Genomic DNA, 20,780 nt, shown 5'->3' on the forward strand with positions numbered 1-20,780 from the left:
GGAATGTGACACATACCTTAACATACGTTGTTGTACCTACAGAAGCAGCAGTGAAGTCATACAAAACGGGACATAGGTAGATTACATTTACATCTCTTGTAGCTAGCCTGTATAAGCCTGAATATGCTGTTTCAGAATTTAGTGTGAACTGGTGGGAGTAGGCCTACATGTTGGTTGATCATGTAGGAACGCAAGATACCCTGTTTGGCGTAAACACCTACAAGTTGCATCTCCTATTCGGGTTGCATCATCGACAAGATCAAGTTGTGGTAAATTGAACTTTTTTGTTTAATATTACGATTAATTAGAAACTATTGTGAACGCTCGACGCAAGATAGACAATAAGTCGAAAATTGTTTATTTTGACAATATAAAAATGTATAATTATTTATGATTTTGTATATGTCAATAAATTCAAATTTTTACAAATTTATCCTTAGGAACTCGTAGGCTATAAACTTTTTAAATAATTTTAATAAAACTATAAATGAAAAAGTGTTTTAAGATTACATCGTTAGACGCGATAAAGTGTTCCATTTGGTACATTACAGCTGGCTGCAGATGAAACTCCGACGTGTTCCTTTTAGTAGAGTCAATGTTCTATAAAAATGGTTATTAATCAATAATCTTTTATTTCAGCATAACACCATAGAAAATACCTAATATACAACCGAAAACAAAAGCATAAGTAAAATTGAAAAACTTAAAACACAATGCTCTCAGTCATCATCTGTATAGAATAAAATACAGACAATTCGACGTAATAATACAAAAGCATCCGTAAAATTTTAAGTATTAAAACATTATACTCTCAGTATCATCATCCATGTAGAATATAACTCTGAGCCCTTTAAACATTACTAGACAACAGTATTGACCAATGTGTTACTCTCTGTTCCATTCTACACATGTAATAATTAAATATAAATCGTTATGAGCCCGATAGACATTTATCAGACCGATTACATAAGGCCGACTTATTTCCAATGGGAAGCAGTCCAGATCATTTAAAAATTAGGTAGGTAGTAGGCCTAGTAATAGTATAATGTATATATACAAGCATAACAGATCATTTAGAGCGTTGCTTGAAAGCGACAAGATAAGAGAGAGCTTAAGAATAGAGCTCCATGCAGCAGCATGTTTTTGCATCGATTAAAAAAAGTGCATCCAGGTTCTCCATTTTGATTGGTAGATGCAGGATTGGGAGTGAACGTTCCGAATTTTCCGAGATAGAAGAGTGAATGTTATATTAAAGGTTACTTTTATTTAATTTGGTAAGTTTTCTAGGCATAAATGATCTGTAATGTTGAAATCAGTGAAGAGGTAGGCAAACAAGTAGTTATGACTAATTAGTTGTGGTAGGCCTACGTAACATTTGTGAACATAGATACAGCCTGATCTATGGATTATTGACAACAACGAGACAGGCTTGTGAGGCATAAAGAAAATATGACGTATGTGAAACATATAATGTTAGTGACGTTGTTCCGTCTAGTGATAAAATACGAGGCACGTGAGGCATAGAATTTGTCAATAGTGTGAGGCATGATAATAATGTGCTATTTGTATAATAAATTACATAAATTTATTTCATGCGTCACTCAAAGCGGATAATAAGCAGATATTAGTTATCCATTGGTTTCATGTGAAATTATTGAAAGTATATTGTTTGATTAATTTGTAATATCTCTGAGGAGTAACCGATTCAATTTTACAAACTCATTCCATTTTGGACCATAAAATCTTGATGAAAATGTTGAGTGCAGGTTAGACTACTACTAGACAAGAAAACAAAATGAATATCCTTATTCTGTGAGAATAAAAGGAATGTTATGTTCATTGAATAAAAAAATACAAATGAGATGCTGTAATTAATGCAAACTATTTCCTATTAAACGCCTACTGGGCGTATATTGTAGTAGGAGATATCTCCTATGTAGAGATACAGTAGTAATAGATAATCGGGTAGTAATGTGTATCCTTATTTTATTAAAGAATTACAATTTGAAATCATTTTCGGCAGGTGAAATGAATGAACAATTAGTGTCCGATACCCCAGCAAATCAGAGGTCAGATGAGCAGCAAGTAGAAGAGATGATAGAAGAGATGGTAGAGCCGTCTTGTTGCGGTCCTGTTCGTTCAAAGATTAACACTACTCCCATCAAACTACACAGCATTGTGTACATTGTCTGTGGAGTTTTGTCAGTTGGATTGGGCATTACAGCTTGTGTGTTTGAATGTCGATACAAAGGATTGTCAATTCCAGCTGGTGTTCTGGTAAAAATAATACAGTACACAGAATTGCTATAGTAAACAATGTTTAGGTCATGGTGTCAACCACCCTAAAGCTTAATTGTAATGTCATCCACCACCATGTCAACACTCTAAGAAACTGAAGGACTGTCCCATGTACCAACCTCTTCTCATCATAGCCTAACACTTCTCTAAGCTACATCCCTGTGAGAGTAAACTTAATCATGATTCAGATATGACAGTGCATACAAGTTTAAATTGAATGATTTTTTCTTATCTATTTTATAGTTTATTGGTACTGGCATTGTTGGGGTTTGTGCTAGAAAAGATAGACTTTTGGTACAGTATTATATTTTAATTTCATTTTCCTTCCATGTTTAGAAAAACAATATATTTATACTTGGTACAATTTTTCATTGCTACAAACATTAAAGATATATTGTCCCCCTAAAAAATATGGTTTTTTTACATTTTTTAGTTAAATAGTTAGTCACATAATAGTTATTCACATTGACCAAAAATTGGATCGAAATAAATATACTTACCAGAAAAGACTATAATTTAGAAACAATAGTCAATTTGACTGCCAGCCAATATTTTTTTAGTTGAATTTATCCGTTTTTTGTGACTTTATAAGTGAAAATAATTTTTTTTTTGTTTTTTCTACGGAAGTGATTAACTTTGTTAAAGATAAAAAATAGCCTATTCAAAGTCAAAATTATTAATCTTCATTTTTTTAGGGGACAATACATCTTTAACAAAATGAAAAGACCAATATTGAATTATTCATCATAAGATCTTACTAAATAAGCAAATTGTAAAAGACAACAACTAAATAATTCATATATGTTATTTACTCTTCTCACACAGGCAGTGTATGGATGGTTAAACCTGTTTTGCTTTTTGTATGGTTTTTTCCTTCTTGCTTTTATGACTTCAGCTGTTTTTGATGGCGAGAAAATGCTTTCCTCTTTATATTGTTTAGGCCTACCTCCATATAGGTTCACCTGCGATGTAAGGTACAGCAATGGTCGCCCTGTGTCCTATACAGGCTGCTGTCAATCCAGATTCATCAAAATAAAGGTAAACAAGTTAGTTTAAACATTTGAAGGAATTGGTCTAAAAAGACAGTTTTTATGAAAATTTGCTATTTAAGCCTAAATAACATGCATGATGAGTAGTCACTGATTTAGCAAATTTTAAAGAGTTCCACACTAATATTTTAACATTTAGGTCAAACTAATTGAAAGAAAGGACCTTTGAACATTGGTTGTTGGGACGTACAAAACTGTGTTAATAGTTTGCGTTAATGTTACACCAGATTGCATACATATTGCTACCGTTCTTGTCAGTTGTTTCTTTTCATATAAAATCTTATAAAAAAAAAAATAACCAGGCTTATTATAGAAGCTTTATAAACTAAACAAATATTAACCACAAAACAGATCTACAACACGACATGGTTAACAACATAATTATTATGGTTTTGTTTATGTAACAACTTAAATATATATAAATGAAAAGGCAAATTACTGATAATACTGACAATATCAGTGGCTGAATTTCAATGGAGATACAAATAAAATAAGCAAACTAAATCAAACGATAAAGTAAAACGACCAGAAAGGAAATTGCAGGGCTTTCGGTTAATCCTTCATATTGTATGAATTGTATATGCTGGTCCAATAAACGAAATGAAATGAAATAGACACCCTACTATTATACTCGTCTCAAGAGACACATGAGCATGTTGCGTAAACTGACCTACTTATCCGAGAAGACTTGTTCTACCACCTGAACCATGAACCTTTTTAAAACCTTATTATTTTAATCAGCCAACAAATAAAAAGTTTATTTTACTAATGAAAAAAAAAAGAAAAAAGTAATCAATAACCTGGTAATATTTGCCTTTTTCGCATATAAAAAGAGAACTAATTATTTTGCTGTTACTACTTATTTTATAATATGTACTATTTTCTACTATTGTACTTGAGCCAGTGGCCTACATAATATTGAATAAATGAATGAATTCTCCACTGTTGTAACCGCTTGGCCACTCCTTTATAGTTTTATATAATGTTATTTTTTAGTCTAAACAAATAGACTGCAATTAACAATTTAGGTGTGTTGTATCAAAAATATGTGTTTTTTTTTATAATTTTTTTACAATTTTCTTTTAGTGGAGGAATGTTGGTATTGATCTTTCAATTCTGGTTGTTGGTGTTATCGTCATGGTTACATCATTGGCAGCTATTACGTTTGCTTTACGTGACGTGAATTGTGCCAAACTTTGTTGGAATAATAATAATATGGTAAAATCCTCTTAATACTGAAAATAATTTGTATATTATTGATAAAAAATAATTATGGGTTATGAAACGGCAACAACTAAAATGCGAAGTTGATCCACCAGTTTTGTGTAACTTGACGTACATAAATGCTGAAGTAGGCTATGGGAAGTCATCCATCCAGAGAGTAAGGAATCGTCAAGTTTGTGCCTTGTTTGCAATGTAAATGCAGTTTAAACGCCCAATGAATTTGATTTTTTTAACCATTATTTTAAGAATGTCTTTTAACCAGTTATTTTAGATTCGTCCCCTTTTTGCAGCCAAGAAATTTAGGGTAATGTATATACATGGTATGCAAGTTGTTACGACCTCAGTGCATTGCCGTCTTTACCAACCCTTTAAAGATTAATCATATATTCAGGTTTTTTTTAAACTTAATATTGAGTTGTTGTTGTATTTCTATAGCATGAGGCACAAGTTGTCGATTCATCTCAACCTGAGTCTTCTGGTAAGTACCATACACATCGTATTACCAAATTTAATTTAATATTGTAACGTTTTATCCGCCTTGTGTGAATGGGATTGGAGTGTTATTACGACAACGATAAACAACACAACACAACAATCTGCTAAGATTCACTGATCTTTAATTATCCTTGCGACAATAATTATAAGAGTACACATGTTTCCTCATGTGTTGTATAGCGTACAGATTTTAACATTATTCGACTAATTAGAGAGCTTTTCAGATCATTCTAAGCCTTTTTAAAAAGTCCCACGTCTAACAACCTTTAATATTTTCATATGATTTACAAATTTCCATTTTTAAAAGAATAATCTTTTTTACCTGATTCATGGAAACAATGCGATATTGTCAAATACAATGATATGCAAACATATTCCATGTAGGGCCAAGATCAGAACCTGCTCAATCGTCACCAGCCATGAAGAGATGCTGGACACCATGTGACAATAAATGTCATCGTATTGCCACTATTATCCTGAGTATCATCCACATCATTATTGGGGTCATCTGTGCCTGTCTTGGTATAGCAGCAATAATTGTTGAATGTAGATTGGCTCGAATGGGAATGCCAATCTGGACAGGAATACTGGTAAGAAAATTATAATTCAATTCAATGTAAAATAACTGCATGCAGTGCATACATGTGTATTCTTGCAATATTAGAATTTATGTATGAAAACACTGAGCATGTTGGGCAATGCACTAACTTGGTGAATGAGTGTGTGTGCCGTCTATAATTGACAAAATTGAGTCTGACAGAATTGCATCCAAAGTTTACAAATAATGAATGTTTATATTACTGTGTGACACAGGGTGGGCTGTGTGATCAAGGCTTGGTATACATAACGTACCACACCGAATTATGGTACGGTATATAAAACAAAGTTTTTATCGGGACATGGTTCAAAATAATATACCTCTCTGTGGTCTGGAGACTATATTTTGAACCAATGTCCCAGCCCAACACACTATTTCAATCAATAATGGTGGAATATGCATTTTAATTTTTAATTGTAGATATTTATGGTTACTGGTTGTTATGGATTGCTGAGTACCACAAAGAAAGGTGCTTATGTAAGTTAATAATATTATTGGTGAGCTTTTGTTTCAGGATTGTAGACAAAAGATGAGTATTATGTCAACCAAATACATTATGATAATGAATATTTAGGCTTGCATTTACCTATCTTTTTATTACTGATTTTACGATTTGTTAAGATGGGTTAAGATAAAGTATCCGTTTAAAGATAGTATATCTCAACAGAAACGCTTACTATTATTCAGAATGTAGGTTCATTTGGTGTGGTTTTATAAGGTGTATTGGTCATGGACGGAGGATTTAACCAGTTTTCCTCCTGTTGGAGTGGTAGGGATTATAAATATTATATAGCTTAGTTTTAAGTTTTAAGAAGATAGTTGTGTTTACAACTACGAATATGGATTTGAAGTTTAGTGACTATAATGCTTGGCTACCAATTTTCCATAAGTCATAAATGTCCACTCCACTCTCAAAAACCTTTTTTTGTAGGGAATTTATTTGTCTTTTCAGAAGATCATTAAACTAAACAATTAATTTATTCCTTATTGGCATTCATTTTTGATAATTCTGATGATTTTTAAAATCGATGTACTATTCAATCCTAAAAGACTGAGTGTACCAGCTGCAGTATTGCATTCATTTTGATAATTCTGATGATGTTTAAAATCGATGTGCTATTCAATCCTAAAAGACTTAGTGTACCAGCTGCAGTACTGCATTTATTTTGATAAATTCTGTTCTTTATTACTTATCAATTTATTATTTGGTATGTTTCTTAAAAATAAAATTCTTTTTTTTTTTATAAGAGCATAGAATTAATAAAAATGACATTTTCTTCTTGTCTCTTTTCAGATTCCATGTTTCTTTGCCTTTTCCATTTTAACATTGGTGATGTCTACTAACATGTTTAGTTGGATAGCTCTAAGTATTGTTCAAGAACAGGATTGCACTGAAGAAGAATGTTTAGAGTGGTGTTATTATAAGCCCACTGGAAAACACTGTTGCAACTTTAAGTTTGTTTGTATTGAGAATAAAGAAGCGGTAAGGATATGTGGGTTTTTTTCTGATTCTGTTTTATAAATGAAAAATTAGTTAAAACTTATTGTTTTTTTTGGGAGGATAAATATACCTTTGTAACAACATTAATATAACCTATTGTGAGAGTGGTTTAAGTATATCGAGTGTCGTGAAAAAGTGGTGCTGCAGGACTTATAATGTTAAAATAGGAATTTTACTAAATTGTCAACCACTACAATTGTCAACTGGGTAACTATTTGTACTAAATATAGCAAACGAAAATTGTTCTTTTAATAGATGTACTCACCAACCGTACCCACTATCATGTTTATATTGTTTTTAGTAGTTCACTATGTCGGTCGGTCGGTCTGTCGGTTTTATCGCTTTTCTGTACTTTTTGAACTGTTTTGATGTACAGATAAGTTTTAAAGTACATTACTTTTTGAAAGTTCATTTTTTTCTGAGAGCACGCGACTTATGGCTGTTGGCCTTGTTTTTAATCTAATACTGTATACTGTTTATTACCCATATTAAAGTACATCATTTTTACTGAAACAGTACTATATACAGTTTCATAATTTACTGTACACCACAATAAAAATATCTAGTGCTTTCCCAACTTTCAAGTTTAGTATTTTTGAAAAATTACAAAAACTAAATCACATGCTTTTTAAATTGAATATTTGTTTTATTGAAAACGATTCTTTTTTTAGAGGTTTGTAGATGAATTAGTTTCTGGTTTTTGCGTTCTTGAGTTTTTGGTTTGCTTGGCATCAATTGGTCTGTCTTTTACACAACTTAATTGTTACATTTGTTGCCTTAATGGTTGCACTACTTGTAAAGGATGTTGTAAAACTAAGGTAAGATTATTTCTTTTAGGCCTAAGATTATTTGTATTGCTCCAGCATATAGAATATTTGTTTTTACCATGGAGGTATGTATAGGCCCTATACACTTCCATGAATTTTTTTGTGTAATAAATTGAAATTCTATTTTAATTTATATAAGTGGTGAAGGAACTCTTAAACACAGAGCACTACCTTACAATTAATTTTGAGCCATGGATTTAAGTGTGAAGGAGGCTAAACAAGATTGAGCCCCTATATATAACAACATAATATTTCCTATTCACTTGTTTATTGAAGATCCATCTTAAAACATTGTTTGATGTTTGCTTCAACAGTTTCATAAAGGGTTAGAGTACATACTAATAGGTGTAGATTTCTATTGATAACATCTTGGAGTTGCACACATTGTGAAACATTATCTGCAATAAAAGAAGGAAGAGGTTTCTAGGAGGAAGGAGAGGTGGTTGAAAAAGTTTCATTTTATGGGAAAATAGTTGTAATTCCCAAATTAATTTTCGTTTCAGACAGTATAGCCATTTAGTTGTTTATTTTTTTTTACTGAAATTACAATTAATACAATTATGTATTTAATTCAGTTATTATTTCACAACAATGATTTTTTACTATTAACAATTCCATGTTTTTTCCAGACCAATACTGCATACCAAATGATGATGACATCTGATGGTAACATGATGATGGTAGCAGTACCAAACACACAGCACGGTATGACACCTTCCTTGGTAAACAACCAACAGATGATACCTCAACCAATGGTGATTCCTGCTAATCAACTTATTGCTGGCCAGAATCAAACATCAGTGTCTGCTGTCCAGCCGAATATAGTTGGACAGTTGGTTGAAGGAAACGGGCAACAAGAACCAATAATAGCCCAAGGTCAGGTACAACCAATTGTAGTTCAATCAGCGGTTGCCCAAAGGCAAATGCAACCAGTGGTTGCAACAGGGCAGGGACAACCAACAGTAGTCCGAAGTCAGTCACAACCTATGGCACTCGAAGGAAAGAAACAACATGAGCAACCAGTGTTTGTTCAAGAAAGTACACAGCCAGGAATTCCAACATCGTCTATGTTTATTCAGCAACCAAAAGACATGGGTAAGGATGCTGTGGTTCAAAGCCAGATGCAACCAAATAACCAGCCAGTGTCAACTCACCAATGTCAGTTAACCAACCAGGCAGCTACCACACAGGTCCAACCAGTGTCAGCTCCACAAAGTCAGCTAACCAACCAGACAGTTAGCACACAGGTCCAAACAGGGTCACTTCCACAGGGAGTTGAACAGCCTGCTGTGGTCAGTGAAGACGCTAACCAAGGCATTGGGGTTATTTAAAACCCAGCCATCTAGATTTAAGTAAATTAGGATGTGCAAAAATACATTTAAAATAATATTTATACACAGTATATAAAACAATTACACCCAGATTATTTAAGTATGCAATTAGTTTGAGGCTTATGAAAAAAAATGATTTGTGATTTTTATAAAGGGAGATAGGACAAAAGTTAACCAGAATATTACTAGTTTCATTGAGCTTGAATGATAACAACAATTAATATTATATTATCACCAAAAATGAATAAAAATATGCTGTTTATAATGTATTTTTGTATGTAGGCCTTTTCACATTTCATATTGTAGCAGTGTTGATTTCATTGTCCATAAATGTACTTGTACTGCACCACTTTCTTGTAAAATGTAAACCTTTTCCAAAGAAGTTATTTATTGATTGCCATTAGTAATACAATTACTATAAAATATATAACAGATTTTGATGGAAAAACGGATAGAGGTTAGAGAGTTGCTTCTCTGTAGCTCACTAACAGTAGGCCTACTAAATCTGTGGTTACTAGTATTTGTAAATGTATAGAAAAAAACTTATACTTGTAGCTTGTCCTGTTGTTTCAAATGTGCATTATCCATTACATTTTAAATTATTATTTTGTATTGATATGCAATGATTTATGTGTAGAAAGAACTATTTTAAGTATTTTATTTTATCTAAATAATAGAGAAGGCATATGATAATTAAGCAATTGTTTAATGTGATGCCATCTGTGTTTGGTGTTTAACAGTCATTTGAAGAGATTATAATGTTACAATACATTGTGTTTATCATTTATATGCTATGCATTTTTATTATTCACATCCTGGATCATCCTACCTGTAACTGCAAGTCTGCTCTACATCTTTCTGTGTGAAATCAAGTGCTTATTCCACTATTGAAAATATCAAGATATGTGCTTATATCTAACTACAGAAAAAAATATGTTAATGTGATGCTTTTTTAACTAGCATAAATCAAATCAACAAATTCTCAAGAGAGAACACATCTTTCGGAGCACAGCAAAGTAAGATGTTTACCACAGGCAGGAGAGCTGAGTAAGAGGTATTGTGGTATTATTATCGCCAACTTGTTTAGTTAGTCGTCTTGTGCTGCTAAAATTACGTTCGTAATTTTGTATTTTCTTTCTTAATTTCTAATTTAATTTAAATGTAGGTGGCCAAACTCTGTGTAGGAGCTTTGCTCTTTTTTGGTTATCCTTTCATGTATGTACCTTTGACCCTTTTGTACAATAATATGAACAATTAACTGAAACTGTATATTCTCCAATTTGTAAATAGTTTGTCCTTAATCTTTAGTAAGATTTGTTTTCCAATTCTACTCTACACTAGCACACTTTATTTTACAAACTTTGGGAAAAGACATTTTCAAGGTTTACTAGACTAGTTGGCAATACTGCAGAAAACTATTTTCAAACATTATGCCATGGACCACCTTCTAGACAAACTAGTTTGCTGATGTTTGTGAACTCAGCCAATCAAATCACAGTTTTTATTCATTCTGCAGGTGAATAAGCCTCCAGAGTAACATAGGCTGTAGCTAAGAACAATTGATACAGTTTGCCTGAGTGTAGTTTTCCTAGTTAGATTAGCTAATCTTTTATTATTACAGAATTATCAATTTGTTGAATTTTGAAACAAGCCGACCTGCATGCATGCATTTAAAACCCGATGACATTATGGGACACGCCTAATAATTGTGATTAGTTCCATCCAGCATTAATGGCTGCACATTCAAATGATAACAGAGTTGGTATGCATTTACATAATAAACAATGGTAAAGGCGGGGATTAACCTCACTCTCTTGTAAAGCAAAAGCGTTTATAGTTCGGAGTTTCATATCCTGAAGCCATTAGTAGATTTCCACAATAAAACATTGTTGACGCATTAACTAGGTCTGTATAGCTATCAGGATATCATCATCATTATATGTAAAACCAGCATTATAAACGTAAGTAAACTGTTCTTTGCAACCATTTTACTTTGATTTTCTATTTTCGGCAGTTTTTACAATTAACCAAAAACAAGCATCAAGTTAAGATTGTGTATGAAGGTAGTTCCTTTATTTTTAATTTGAGTTTCTAGAATGGAGTGATAGTTATACTATGCGCAAAGATACATTCACAGACCGTTCAATTCTGATGATTTTCCATTATTATAAACACGGCGCCGTCTTTACGGAACGGAAGACCGTGCCGTTTTAACTCCACGGTGCCGTCTTCACGGAACAAGCATGAATGCAGCTAATGTAACCTGTCTAATTTATTTTGACGCATCAGAATAAGAATTTAGTATTTAAGAGATAGTATTTATAGAGATAGTATCCACTTTATTATTATGTTGAGATTAAAGATGTGGGGGCAGCTGCAGTCTGTCCTGAATCGGATCTCACACTGTTTTTGATGTGGGAATAGATCTACATTCCAGTGTACTGATGAACATTAGATATTAAATTGATTGATATTTAGGATTAAACTGCAGAAATAATAAAATAATCTAGAATTGTATTATATTTTTATAATGACCATAACAATGCAAAATTCAATGTCTTTCAACATGAAGCTCAGCAATACTGATAAACAGTACTATCAAATGTAAAATTAGGAGATATCTTGTATGTTCATATTAAATTAAACTAGATAGAAGGAGGGTACATTACATGTATGATTTTATTGTTATTGCTAATCTTCCCAGCAATGAAATATTTTCACTTGCTTACTTTTTTTTCCGATTTCTCAAATATAAATTTTACATTCTGGCCTAGAGTCAAAATAAATAATTGTATTTCTTTTGAGGACCACCAGAATTTATTGAAGAACAAAGTTCAACGAACAATGTTCAATGTTTCTTACTCAAAGCTGTTCACACCACTCTATAAGTTGAATCTTCTTATTATTGCATTCTTAACAATTTCACATGCAGTAAATATGTATTTTCAGGTCTGTCATGTACGTTCGAATAAAGAAATGAAATATAAGTTGGCTTAAGTGATTAAAAACTTGATTGAGAAATACAAATTATTTTCTGCAGAGGAGATCATGGATGAACTATTAGTTCCAGAGACTCCAGCAGGTCAGAGGTCAGATGGACATCAAGAAGAAGATCTGGAAGAAACATCTTGCTGTGGTCCTGTTCGTTCAAAGATTAACACTACTCCCATCAAACTACACAGCATTGTGTACATTGTCTGTGGAGTTTTGTCAATTGGATTGGGGCTTGCTGCCTGTGTGTTTAGCAGCCGTTACAAAGGATTGTCAATTCCAGCTGGTGTTTTGGTGAGTAGCAATGGTAATCTGTTATTCATGCCATATGTAATTCTTATTTTCTAACACTTAGGTAAATGTTTTGACAATTTTTAAACTTGGTAATTGTATTGTTCGACGATTTCCTGTCAGTGGCAACATTTGTTTTGCTTTTGGTGTGGGAAAAAACAAGTTTAAAATCAAATGCCATGATGTGATCTAGGGCTTTGTTAAATGTCCTTCAATAATAATCCTCTGGTTTATGTAAGCTTATGTAAGGGCTATCAAACCGCAAAGATAGTTATAACTATGTTGTGTATTGTTGTTAAGATTAATAGGCAATTCGCATCCTTATTTCATCTAGGTACCTGTTTTATTTATTTTTTTTATTATTACTATTATCATTTTCACTTAGAAACGTGACTGATTTCAAATTAAAATAATGGTATTATATGTTTGATTAGATTATACATCACATATACTTTCTAATTACATTTTTTCCATATAGTTTCTCAGTACTGGTGTTGTTGGGATGTGCATTAGAAAACATGGAGTTTTGGTACAGTTTACGATTTATTATTATTATTTATTATTATGCAAAAACATGTAGGTTGAATTCAGCCTTTTTAATGATTTCTCTTCTCACTCTTTACATAACATTCGTACATTTAAACCATTTATATTGCGTCGTATCAAACATTTCAAGGCGCATTCATGTGTAGGTCTTTTTAACAACCCTAGAAGGGGTTATCATTCACCCTAGTGAATATTTGTTTAATTAGTGTATACTGGAAATTCAAAATGGATTTTTATGTTCACGTATTCCATACATTATTCCCGCCATTATATATACAAATCAACTTTTTGCTATATCTAGACTAACACTAATGATAACCTAACTATTTTGGTGTTCAGATCTATATTTTAATGGTGGATTATTTTAAGAACATTCGTGGGTTAGGCAATTGAGTAAATAACCAGTTATGTTAATATTACAGTGGGATGGGTCATAGCAACAGATCTACATACCAAGGCAATGGGAGCCTTGGGCACACCATTCACAATTACTCAATATGATTATAATATGAATTTATATGTTTACAGGCTATTGTGTATGGATGGTTAAACCTGCTTTGCTTTATGTACGCTATTATTCTCCTGATTTTTATGTTATCTGCTCTTCCTGAAAAAGAAGGTCACTGGCATTACTTTTGTTCAAGTTATGACTGTATATACAGTCATTCTGGTCGAACTACTGGTACCTGCTGTGACGATTATAAATTAGTCTTAAAGGTAGATAACAGTAGATTGGAGTGCGAGGATGGGGACACTAAACGTAATTATATTTACAGTAACATGTTTGCGAACATCTATGGAAACAAGTCTTTGAGTATGTTTTGTTGTCATTTTATTTGTGCAAATCTGTTATATGTTTCTTGATTTTGTTTGTACTTTTGGTTTAGTATATGTTTTTGATGTAAGACAACATTAAGTGAATGTTAATCTGCATCGAATCGGTGGGGAGAACATTTTCACTGTTCTTTTATACAGATGGCCTAGTTATTGTCACGTAATAGAACCATGGATTAATGTTTTATGACGTGAATTAAGAGAATATTGTAGTTACTGACTGTTATATTAGCGTATCTTGCAATAGTACCAAATCTTTAAATAAAAAACGAATCAAAAAGGTACATTTATTGATTATAATGTGTAATGAAATAGTTTTTGTTGACACTTAATGTCAAGATATTGTTCTAGCGGAACATTAACAACAATCATTATATCTTGGTAGTATAAAATCATTGTGTTATTCCAAAGTTATTCCAACTATTATTAGCTATTTATCTGACCCAATATATCAGAGTGTGTGTAAATATGGTATTGATGAAATAATCTTTTTTCTTTTTAGTGGGAGAATGTTGGGATTGATATTGCAATCCTGGTTGTTGGTGTTATCGCCATGGTTACATCATTAGCAGCTACTATTCTTAGTTTGCGTGACCTGAATTGGGTCAAACTTTGCTGCTTGAAAAAGGATAATATTGTGGTAAAATCTTCTTTATATTATTGCATTCTTCGTAATTTCACACATACAGTAAAAATATGTATTTTCAGGTCTTTGATGTACGTTGTATTACCAAATATTCCTACGATATATTCCTACGATACTGGAGAGCAGTATCGAGTGAATATATACTTTTGTTATAAGAATGATGCTTTACGGATAAACCACCCTTTTATTTGACTTTAATTATTTTTTTTAATTACAAATTGATAGCAAGGATTGGAATCATCCTAATTAATAATTATAATTGCACAAACAATCTTAATACATTCAGTTAATACATTAAAATGTTATTCAAAAACTTTATTCATTACAATGTGACAATATAATTATTATACTGAAATGAAAATAAAGATAAGTGAATCTCAGAAAAGACAAACAAGAAGACAGAATTTGTTTTGTATGTGCGTATTTGGATATGCCATTTTGGATAGTGTATATTTAGTAAAGTAGATGTAAATGCAAAGTGACGTGTGAATATGAATGGTATTATAAATTGTATTTTTTTAAATTAGTTTTAATCAAAATAACATTTTTGTTTTAATAATTCAGCATACAGACCAAGTAGTTGATTCATCCCAAGCAAGCGAAAATGAGTCTTCTGGTAAGTACAGGACAGTACAGACATACGCAAAAGAAAAACATTTTTTCATTAGTTTTTCATAATTAAATAATAATTTAATACGATATCTGGGGACTCCCTATAAAGTTAAAAAAGAGCAAAAAAAGTTGTTTGGTATACGGTGGATTTTTTTTTTCTATGCACAAAAACAATCTGAAGTTACATAAAAACACGAGACATTTTAAATTATATAGTATAAAGTATAACTATTACTTATTAAACCTACAATGAAATTATTTATAATTATCTAATATGGAATTAACTAGGATCAAGATCAAAACATAGATCATCAGCCATGAAGCCATGCTGGACACCCTATGACAGTAATGGTCATCGTAATGCCACTATTATCCTGAGTATCATCCACATCATTATTGGGGTCATCAGTGTTGGACTTGGAATAGGAGCAATAATTGTTGAATGTAAAGTTGCTCATGTTGGAATGCCAATCTGGACAGGGATACTGGTAGGCAAATTATTTAAAGCTCTGTTTACACGATCAAACTTTATGTGACAAAAGAATGTGATGTGCCCATATATGGACATGATGATGTCATATCACTACCATTATTTGGGCATATCACTACCATAATAAAAAAAAAAGTGTGTGTGCCCAACTAGTTTGATAGTGTAGGCTCTAAACAAGAGTAATCTCATGCCCTGCTCTTGACTTCCAGTAATTTCACCACAATTCGTTGATTCTGGTCACTAAGAGAAATACAAGACGATTGATCCCATGGACCTGCATGGAGACCAGAGGAATAAAAAAAACATAGCCTACGTGAAAAAATGTCAATATTTAGGCAACAAAAATATGTGTCTTTAAAAAGGTTAGGCCTAAATTATCGGCGATATTGGGTTGTACTAAAAGATGATTACATTTAATAAATAAATAATACATAACATAAATAGTTACTATACTTTTAACCCTTTTAATAATTCTTTTATTTTATAATCAGTTTTTATGTACACTTTTTTATTTTCAGATATTTATGGTGACTGGTTTTTATGGATTGCTGAGTATCACAAAGAAAGAGGCATATGTAAGTTACTGTGCTTATTGGTGTCTTATAATAGTGTTTTGGAGGGTAGTCCGGATGCCTTTACACCCGATGTTGGTGTTGAGTTGTAGCTTAATAGTTGAAAGTCTTTGGTATCAATGCCCTAACATAATTGTATTTTTACATTCTGTTTTTTACACTTTCCTTTTCATTTTTCTTTTTCAGATTCCTTGTTTCTTAGCCTTTTCCATTTTAGCATTCTTTATGTCTATAAACATGTTTACCTGGGCAGCTGTTAAAATTCCTGATGAACATAACTGCACACACAAATGTACTGATTGGTGTTCATCTAATGAAAAACGCTTATATCACCGATACCAATATTATGATACTGATCACCCGTACTACCAGCATTATACTACTGATATTTACCCATCAATTGATCACCCTTACTACCCATTTCTAACTACTGATCACCCATACTATCCGTATTACAGCACTTACAACAACAGAGGTAACCCATACTACTCACACAATACCACCACTGATTACCCCTACTACTCATATGATAGGCCTACCACTATTCGTCCATCCAGTCCAAAGCACACAGTCTATCCATATACCACTACATACCCAGTACCTACAACAGAATACCAAAAAAGGTGCTGCCACACTGGTTACGTTTGTATTGACATCACAGAAGCGGTAAGGCTCATACAGTTTTATTTTCAAATTAAAATCATTTTATCCCACTAAATGTTGTTTACTTGTTCAAAAATAATTTAAATCCCAGATTTTGGGGACAAATAGTTTATTGCTCACTTTGGATAAACAAAACCTTTTTTTGTAAAGATTGTTTATTTAATTTAAAAAACTCTTTTTTTCCAGATAATTGTAGACAGTTTAATTATTTTCTTTGGTGTTTTGGAGATGTTGGTTTGCATGGCAACGTTTGGTCTGTCTTTTTCACAACTTAGTTGTTACTTTTGTTGTCGTAATGGTTGTTCTACTTTTAAATGTTTTGAAACTAAGGTAAGCTTATGATTATTTTAAAGCCATGGCAGTAGTACAAACTGAATCGTGTCTATTTATATCATTTAAAAATGTGCACACTTTCAAATTAAATGTACAAAAACAGATAAATATAAACATTGACTAAGAAAATGGCATTTGGTTAGTGTTCTACCTTTCATTCAAAGAGAGTAACAGCAAACAGTGGGAGCATTCGATCACTCTGTGTAGTATAACATCTCTATGCAATATAGAATCAAGAACATCTTTAGAAAACTATCAGATACAGCGAACCTACACTTACCAATATAAGAAAGTGCAATTATTATTCAACGTTCGAGTATAATTTGTTTCAACTTTTGCTTATATGTCTTCCGATTCATTTCCATTCTATCATCAAAGTGATACGACCTTTATAAATGACCACTTATACACTGAGGCTTTTATCCATTTTGAAGATTTAACTGAAGAAGGACTTTTTTTTTTGCAAACAAAATTGTGCGTACCTTTTCTAATTTATGGTTGCAGTACATTTTGTCATACATTATAGATTATGATGACCAAGTTTTTATAAACAATAATGTATTTTTTAATTTTTAGAAAGAAACTGGATACCAAATGGTGATGACATCTGAGGGTAATTTGATGATGTTACCGCTATCAAAAACACAGAATGGTACAATACCTTGGTTGGTAAATAACCAACAACAGATGATACCTCAACATATGGTGATTACTGGTCAGAATCAACAAACTTCAGATAACACTTCTCAGATAATAGGCTCTACTCCAGCATCAGAATTCGCCCAGCCAAACATAGTTGGAGAACAGTTACTGGTCCAAGGGAACGAACAACCGCAACCAATGACGTTCCAAGGAACCAATGTGCAACCAATGATTGACCAAACACAGGTACAAAGAATGGTGGTCCAGGAACAGGGGCAACAAGTGGTAGCCCAAGGGCAGGAACCACTAATGGTGGTTCAACGACAGATGCAGCCAATAGCGATTCAAGAAAAACCCATGATGGCAGGACAGGTACAACCAATGGCAGTTCCTGGGGAAAAGCAACCGATGGTAGCACAAAGACAGGTACAATCAATGATGAGTCAAGGAAATGTACAACCAATGACGGTACAACCAGTGGTTATCTCAGGTCAGAGACAACCAATGATGGCCCAAGGACAGACCCAACTAATGGTAGACAGATGGCAACCAATGTTAACAACCCAAGAACATGTGAAACCAATGGCAGTTAAAGGACAGGGGCAGCCATTTGTAGGCCATGGGCAGCCATTTGTAGGCCATGGACAGTCATTTGTAGGCCATGGGCAGCCATTTGTAGGCCATGGGCAGCCATTTGTAGGCCATGGGCAGCCATTTGTAGGCCATGGGCAGGTACAACCAGTGGTGGATCAAGGAATGGTGCAACCGTTGAATTACAAAGGACAGATACAATCACTGATACCCCAAGGGCAAATACAACCTTTGGTAGTCCAAAGCCAATTACACCAAAATACAATTCAACCAATGGAGATCCAAAAACAGGAACAAGGAATGGTAGTCCCTGGTCAGTGGAAGTCACAAGTACCAGTGTTCGTTCAAGTAAATAGACAGTCTGGAATTCCAGAACAATCTTTGTTTATTCAGCAAGACATTGGTCAGGATGCAGTAGTTCCAGACATGGATCAGAAAGCAGTGGTTCAATTCAACGTCGGTCAGGATTCAGTGGTCCAAGACATTGGTCAGGAAGTGTCGACTCCACAAAGTCAGCTAACCAACCAGACATTTAGCGCACAGGATCAAACAGGGTCACTTCCACAGGGAGTTGAAGAGCCTGGTGTGGTTAGCCAAGACGATAACCAAGGTATTGAGGTTATTTTAAACCCGACCGTCTAAATTCAACACTAGCATAGAATGAATAATTTTGCAGTTTAAATAACATACACACTAGTTAAACAATTTAACATTATTTGATGTTATATATACACAGTTTATTTGTTTATAGTTAATGATTTGTATAGTAGTCATTCGGGATAACTGGTTACTATGACTCTATAGGATGATAATAACGCAGTATATGTGTATATATGGCAATATTATCGCATAATATTTGAATTTTAAAAAGTCGATATTTTGGCCATTTTTATAATGAAAAATGACCAAATTTTGACCCTTTTATTTTTTTATATAACTGGTTACTATGACTCTATAGGATGATGAAAACGCAATATATGTGTATATATGGCAATATTATCGCATAATAATTGAATTTAAAAAAGTCGATATTTTGGCCATTTTTGAAAAAATCCCTGTACTATAGTACAGGGAAATTTTCGAAATATGACCAAATTTCGACCCTTTTATTTTTTGACAAAACTGGTTACTATGACTCTATAAGATGATGATAACGCAATATATGTGTATATATGGCAATATTACCGCATAATAATTTAATTTAAAACAGTCGATATTTTGGGCATATTTGAAAAAATCCCTGTACTATAGTACAGGGAAATTTTCGTAAAATGACCAACTTTCGACCCTTTTATTTTTTGACCAAACTGGTTACTATGACTCTATAGGATGATAAAAACGCAATATATGTGTACATATGGCAATATTATCGCATAATAATTGAATTTAAAATAATCGATATTGTGGGCATTTTTGAAAAAATCCCTGTACTAGGCCTATATAGTACAGGGAAATTTTCGAAAAATGACCAAATTTCGACCCTTTTATTTTTTGACATAACTGGTTACTATGACTCTATAAGATGATGATAACGCAATATATGTGTATATATGGCAATATTATCGCATAATAATTTAATTTAAAACAGTCGATATTTTGGCCATTTTAAAAAAAATCCCTGTACTATAGTACAGGGAAATTTCGAAATATGACCAAATTTCGACCCTTTTATTTTTTGACAAAACTGGTTACTATGACTCTATAAGATGATGATAACGCAATATATGTGTATATATGGCAATATTACCGCATAATAATTTAATTTAAAACAGTCGATATTTTGGGCATATTTGAAAAAATCCCTGTACTATAGTACAGGGAAATTTTCGTAAAATGACCAAATTTCGACCCTTTTATTTTTTGACCAAACTGGTTACTATGACTCTATAGGATGATAAAAACGCAATATATGTGTACATATGGCAATATTATCGCATAATAATTGAATTTAAAATAATCGATATTGTGGGCATTTTTGAAAAAATCCCTGTACTAGGCCTATATAGTACAGGGAAATTTTCGAAAAATGACCAAATTTCGACCCTTTTATTTTTTGACATAACTGGTTACTATGACTCTATAAGATGATGATAACGCAATATATGTGTATATATGGCAATATTATCGCATAATAATTTAATTTAAAACAGTCGATATTTTGGCCATTTTTGAAAAAATCCCTGTACTATAGTACAGGGAAATTTTCGAAATATGACCAAATTTCGACCCTTTTATTTTTTGACAAA

At 32.6% G+C, this 20,780-nt stretch overlaps 1 protein-coding gene across 5 annotated transcripts; it reads left to right on the forward strand.

Moving 5' to 3' along the window:
- Positions 1-23: 23 nt before the first annotated feature.
- LOC144854647 (uncharacterized) lies at positions 24-19,476 on the forward strand. Of its 5 annotated transcripts, none has more exons than XM_078712581.1 (11): positions 24-269; positions 2,024-2,277; positions 2,542-2,592; positions 3,124-3,336; positions 4,434-4,565; positions 5,007-5,049; positions 5,451-5,656; positions 16,252-16,308; positions 16,492-16,971; positions 17,155-17,298; positions 17,878-19,476. In XM_078712581.1, the coding sequence occupies exons 2-11, from the start codon at positions 2,029-2,031 to the stop codon at positions 19,174-19,176; spliced, it is 2,874 nt and encodes a 957-aa protein (XP_078568707.1). In that variant the 5' UTR covers positions 24-269; positions 2,024-2,028; the 3' UTR covers positions 19,177-19,476. The 5 variants fall into 5 exon arrangements, with proteins under 5 accessions (XP_078568707.1, XP_078568711.1, XP_078568708.1 ...); XM_078712585.1 differs by lacking the exons at positions 16,252-16,308; positions 16,492-16,971; positions 17,155-17,298; positions 17,878-19,476 and adding exons at positions 6,085-6,141; positions 6,959-7,147; positions 7,837-7,983; positions 8,622-10,421; XM_078712582.1 differs by lacking the exon at positions 24-269 and adding an exon at positions 1,037-1,274.
- The last annotated feature ends 1,304 nt before the right edge of the window (positions 19,477-20,780 follow it).

Source organism: Antedon bifida, chromosome 10 (assembly GCF_963402885.1).
Source record: "Antedon bifida chromosome 10, ecAntBifi1.1, whole genome shotgun sequence".
Classification (NCBI taxonomy): domain Eukaryota; kingdom Metazoa; phylum Echinodermata; class Crinoidea; order Comatulida; family Antedonidae; genus Antedon; species Antedon bifida.

Coding starts and splice junctions, on each gene's coding strand:
- LOC144854647 (XM_078712581.1), top strand. CDS start 2,029: ATGAATGAACAATTAGTGTCCGATACCCCAGCAAATCAGAGGTCAGAT. Junction 2,278..2,541: donor CAATTCCAGCTGGTGTTCTG/GTAAAAATAATA, acceptor TCTATTTTATAG/TTTATTGGTACTGGCATTGT. Junction 2,593..3,123: donor CTAGAAAAGATAGACTTTTG/GTACAGTATTAT, acceptor CTTCTCACACAG/GCAGTGTATGGATGGTTAAA.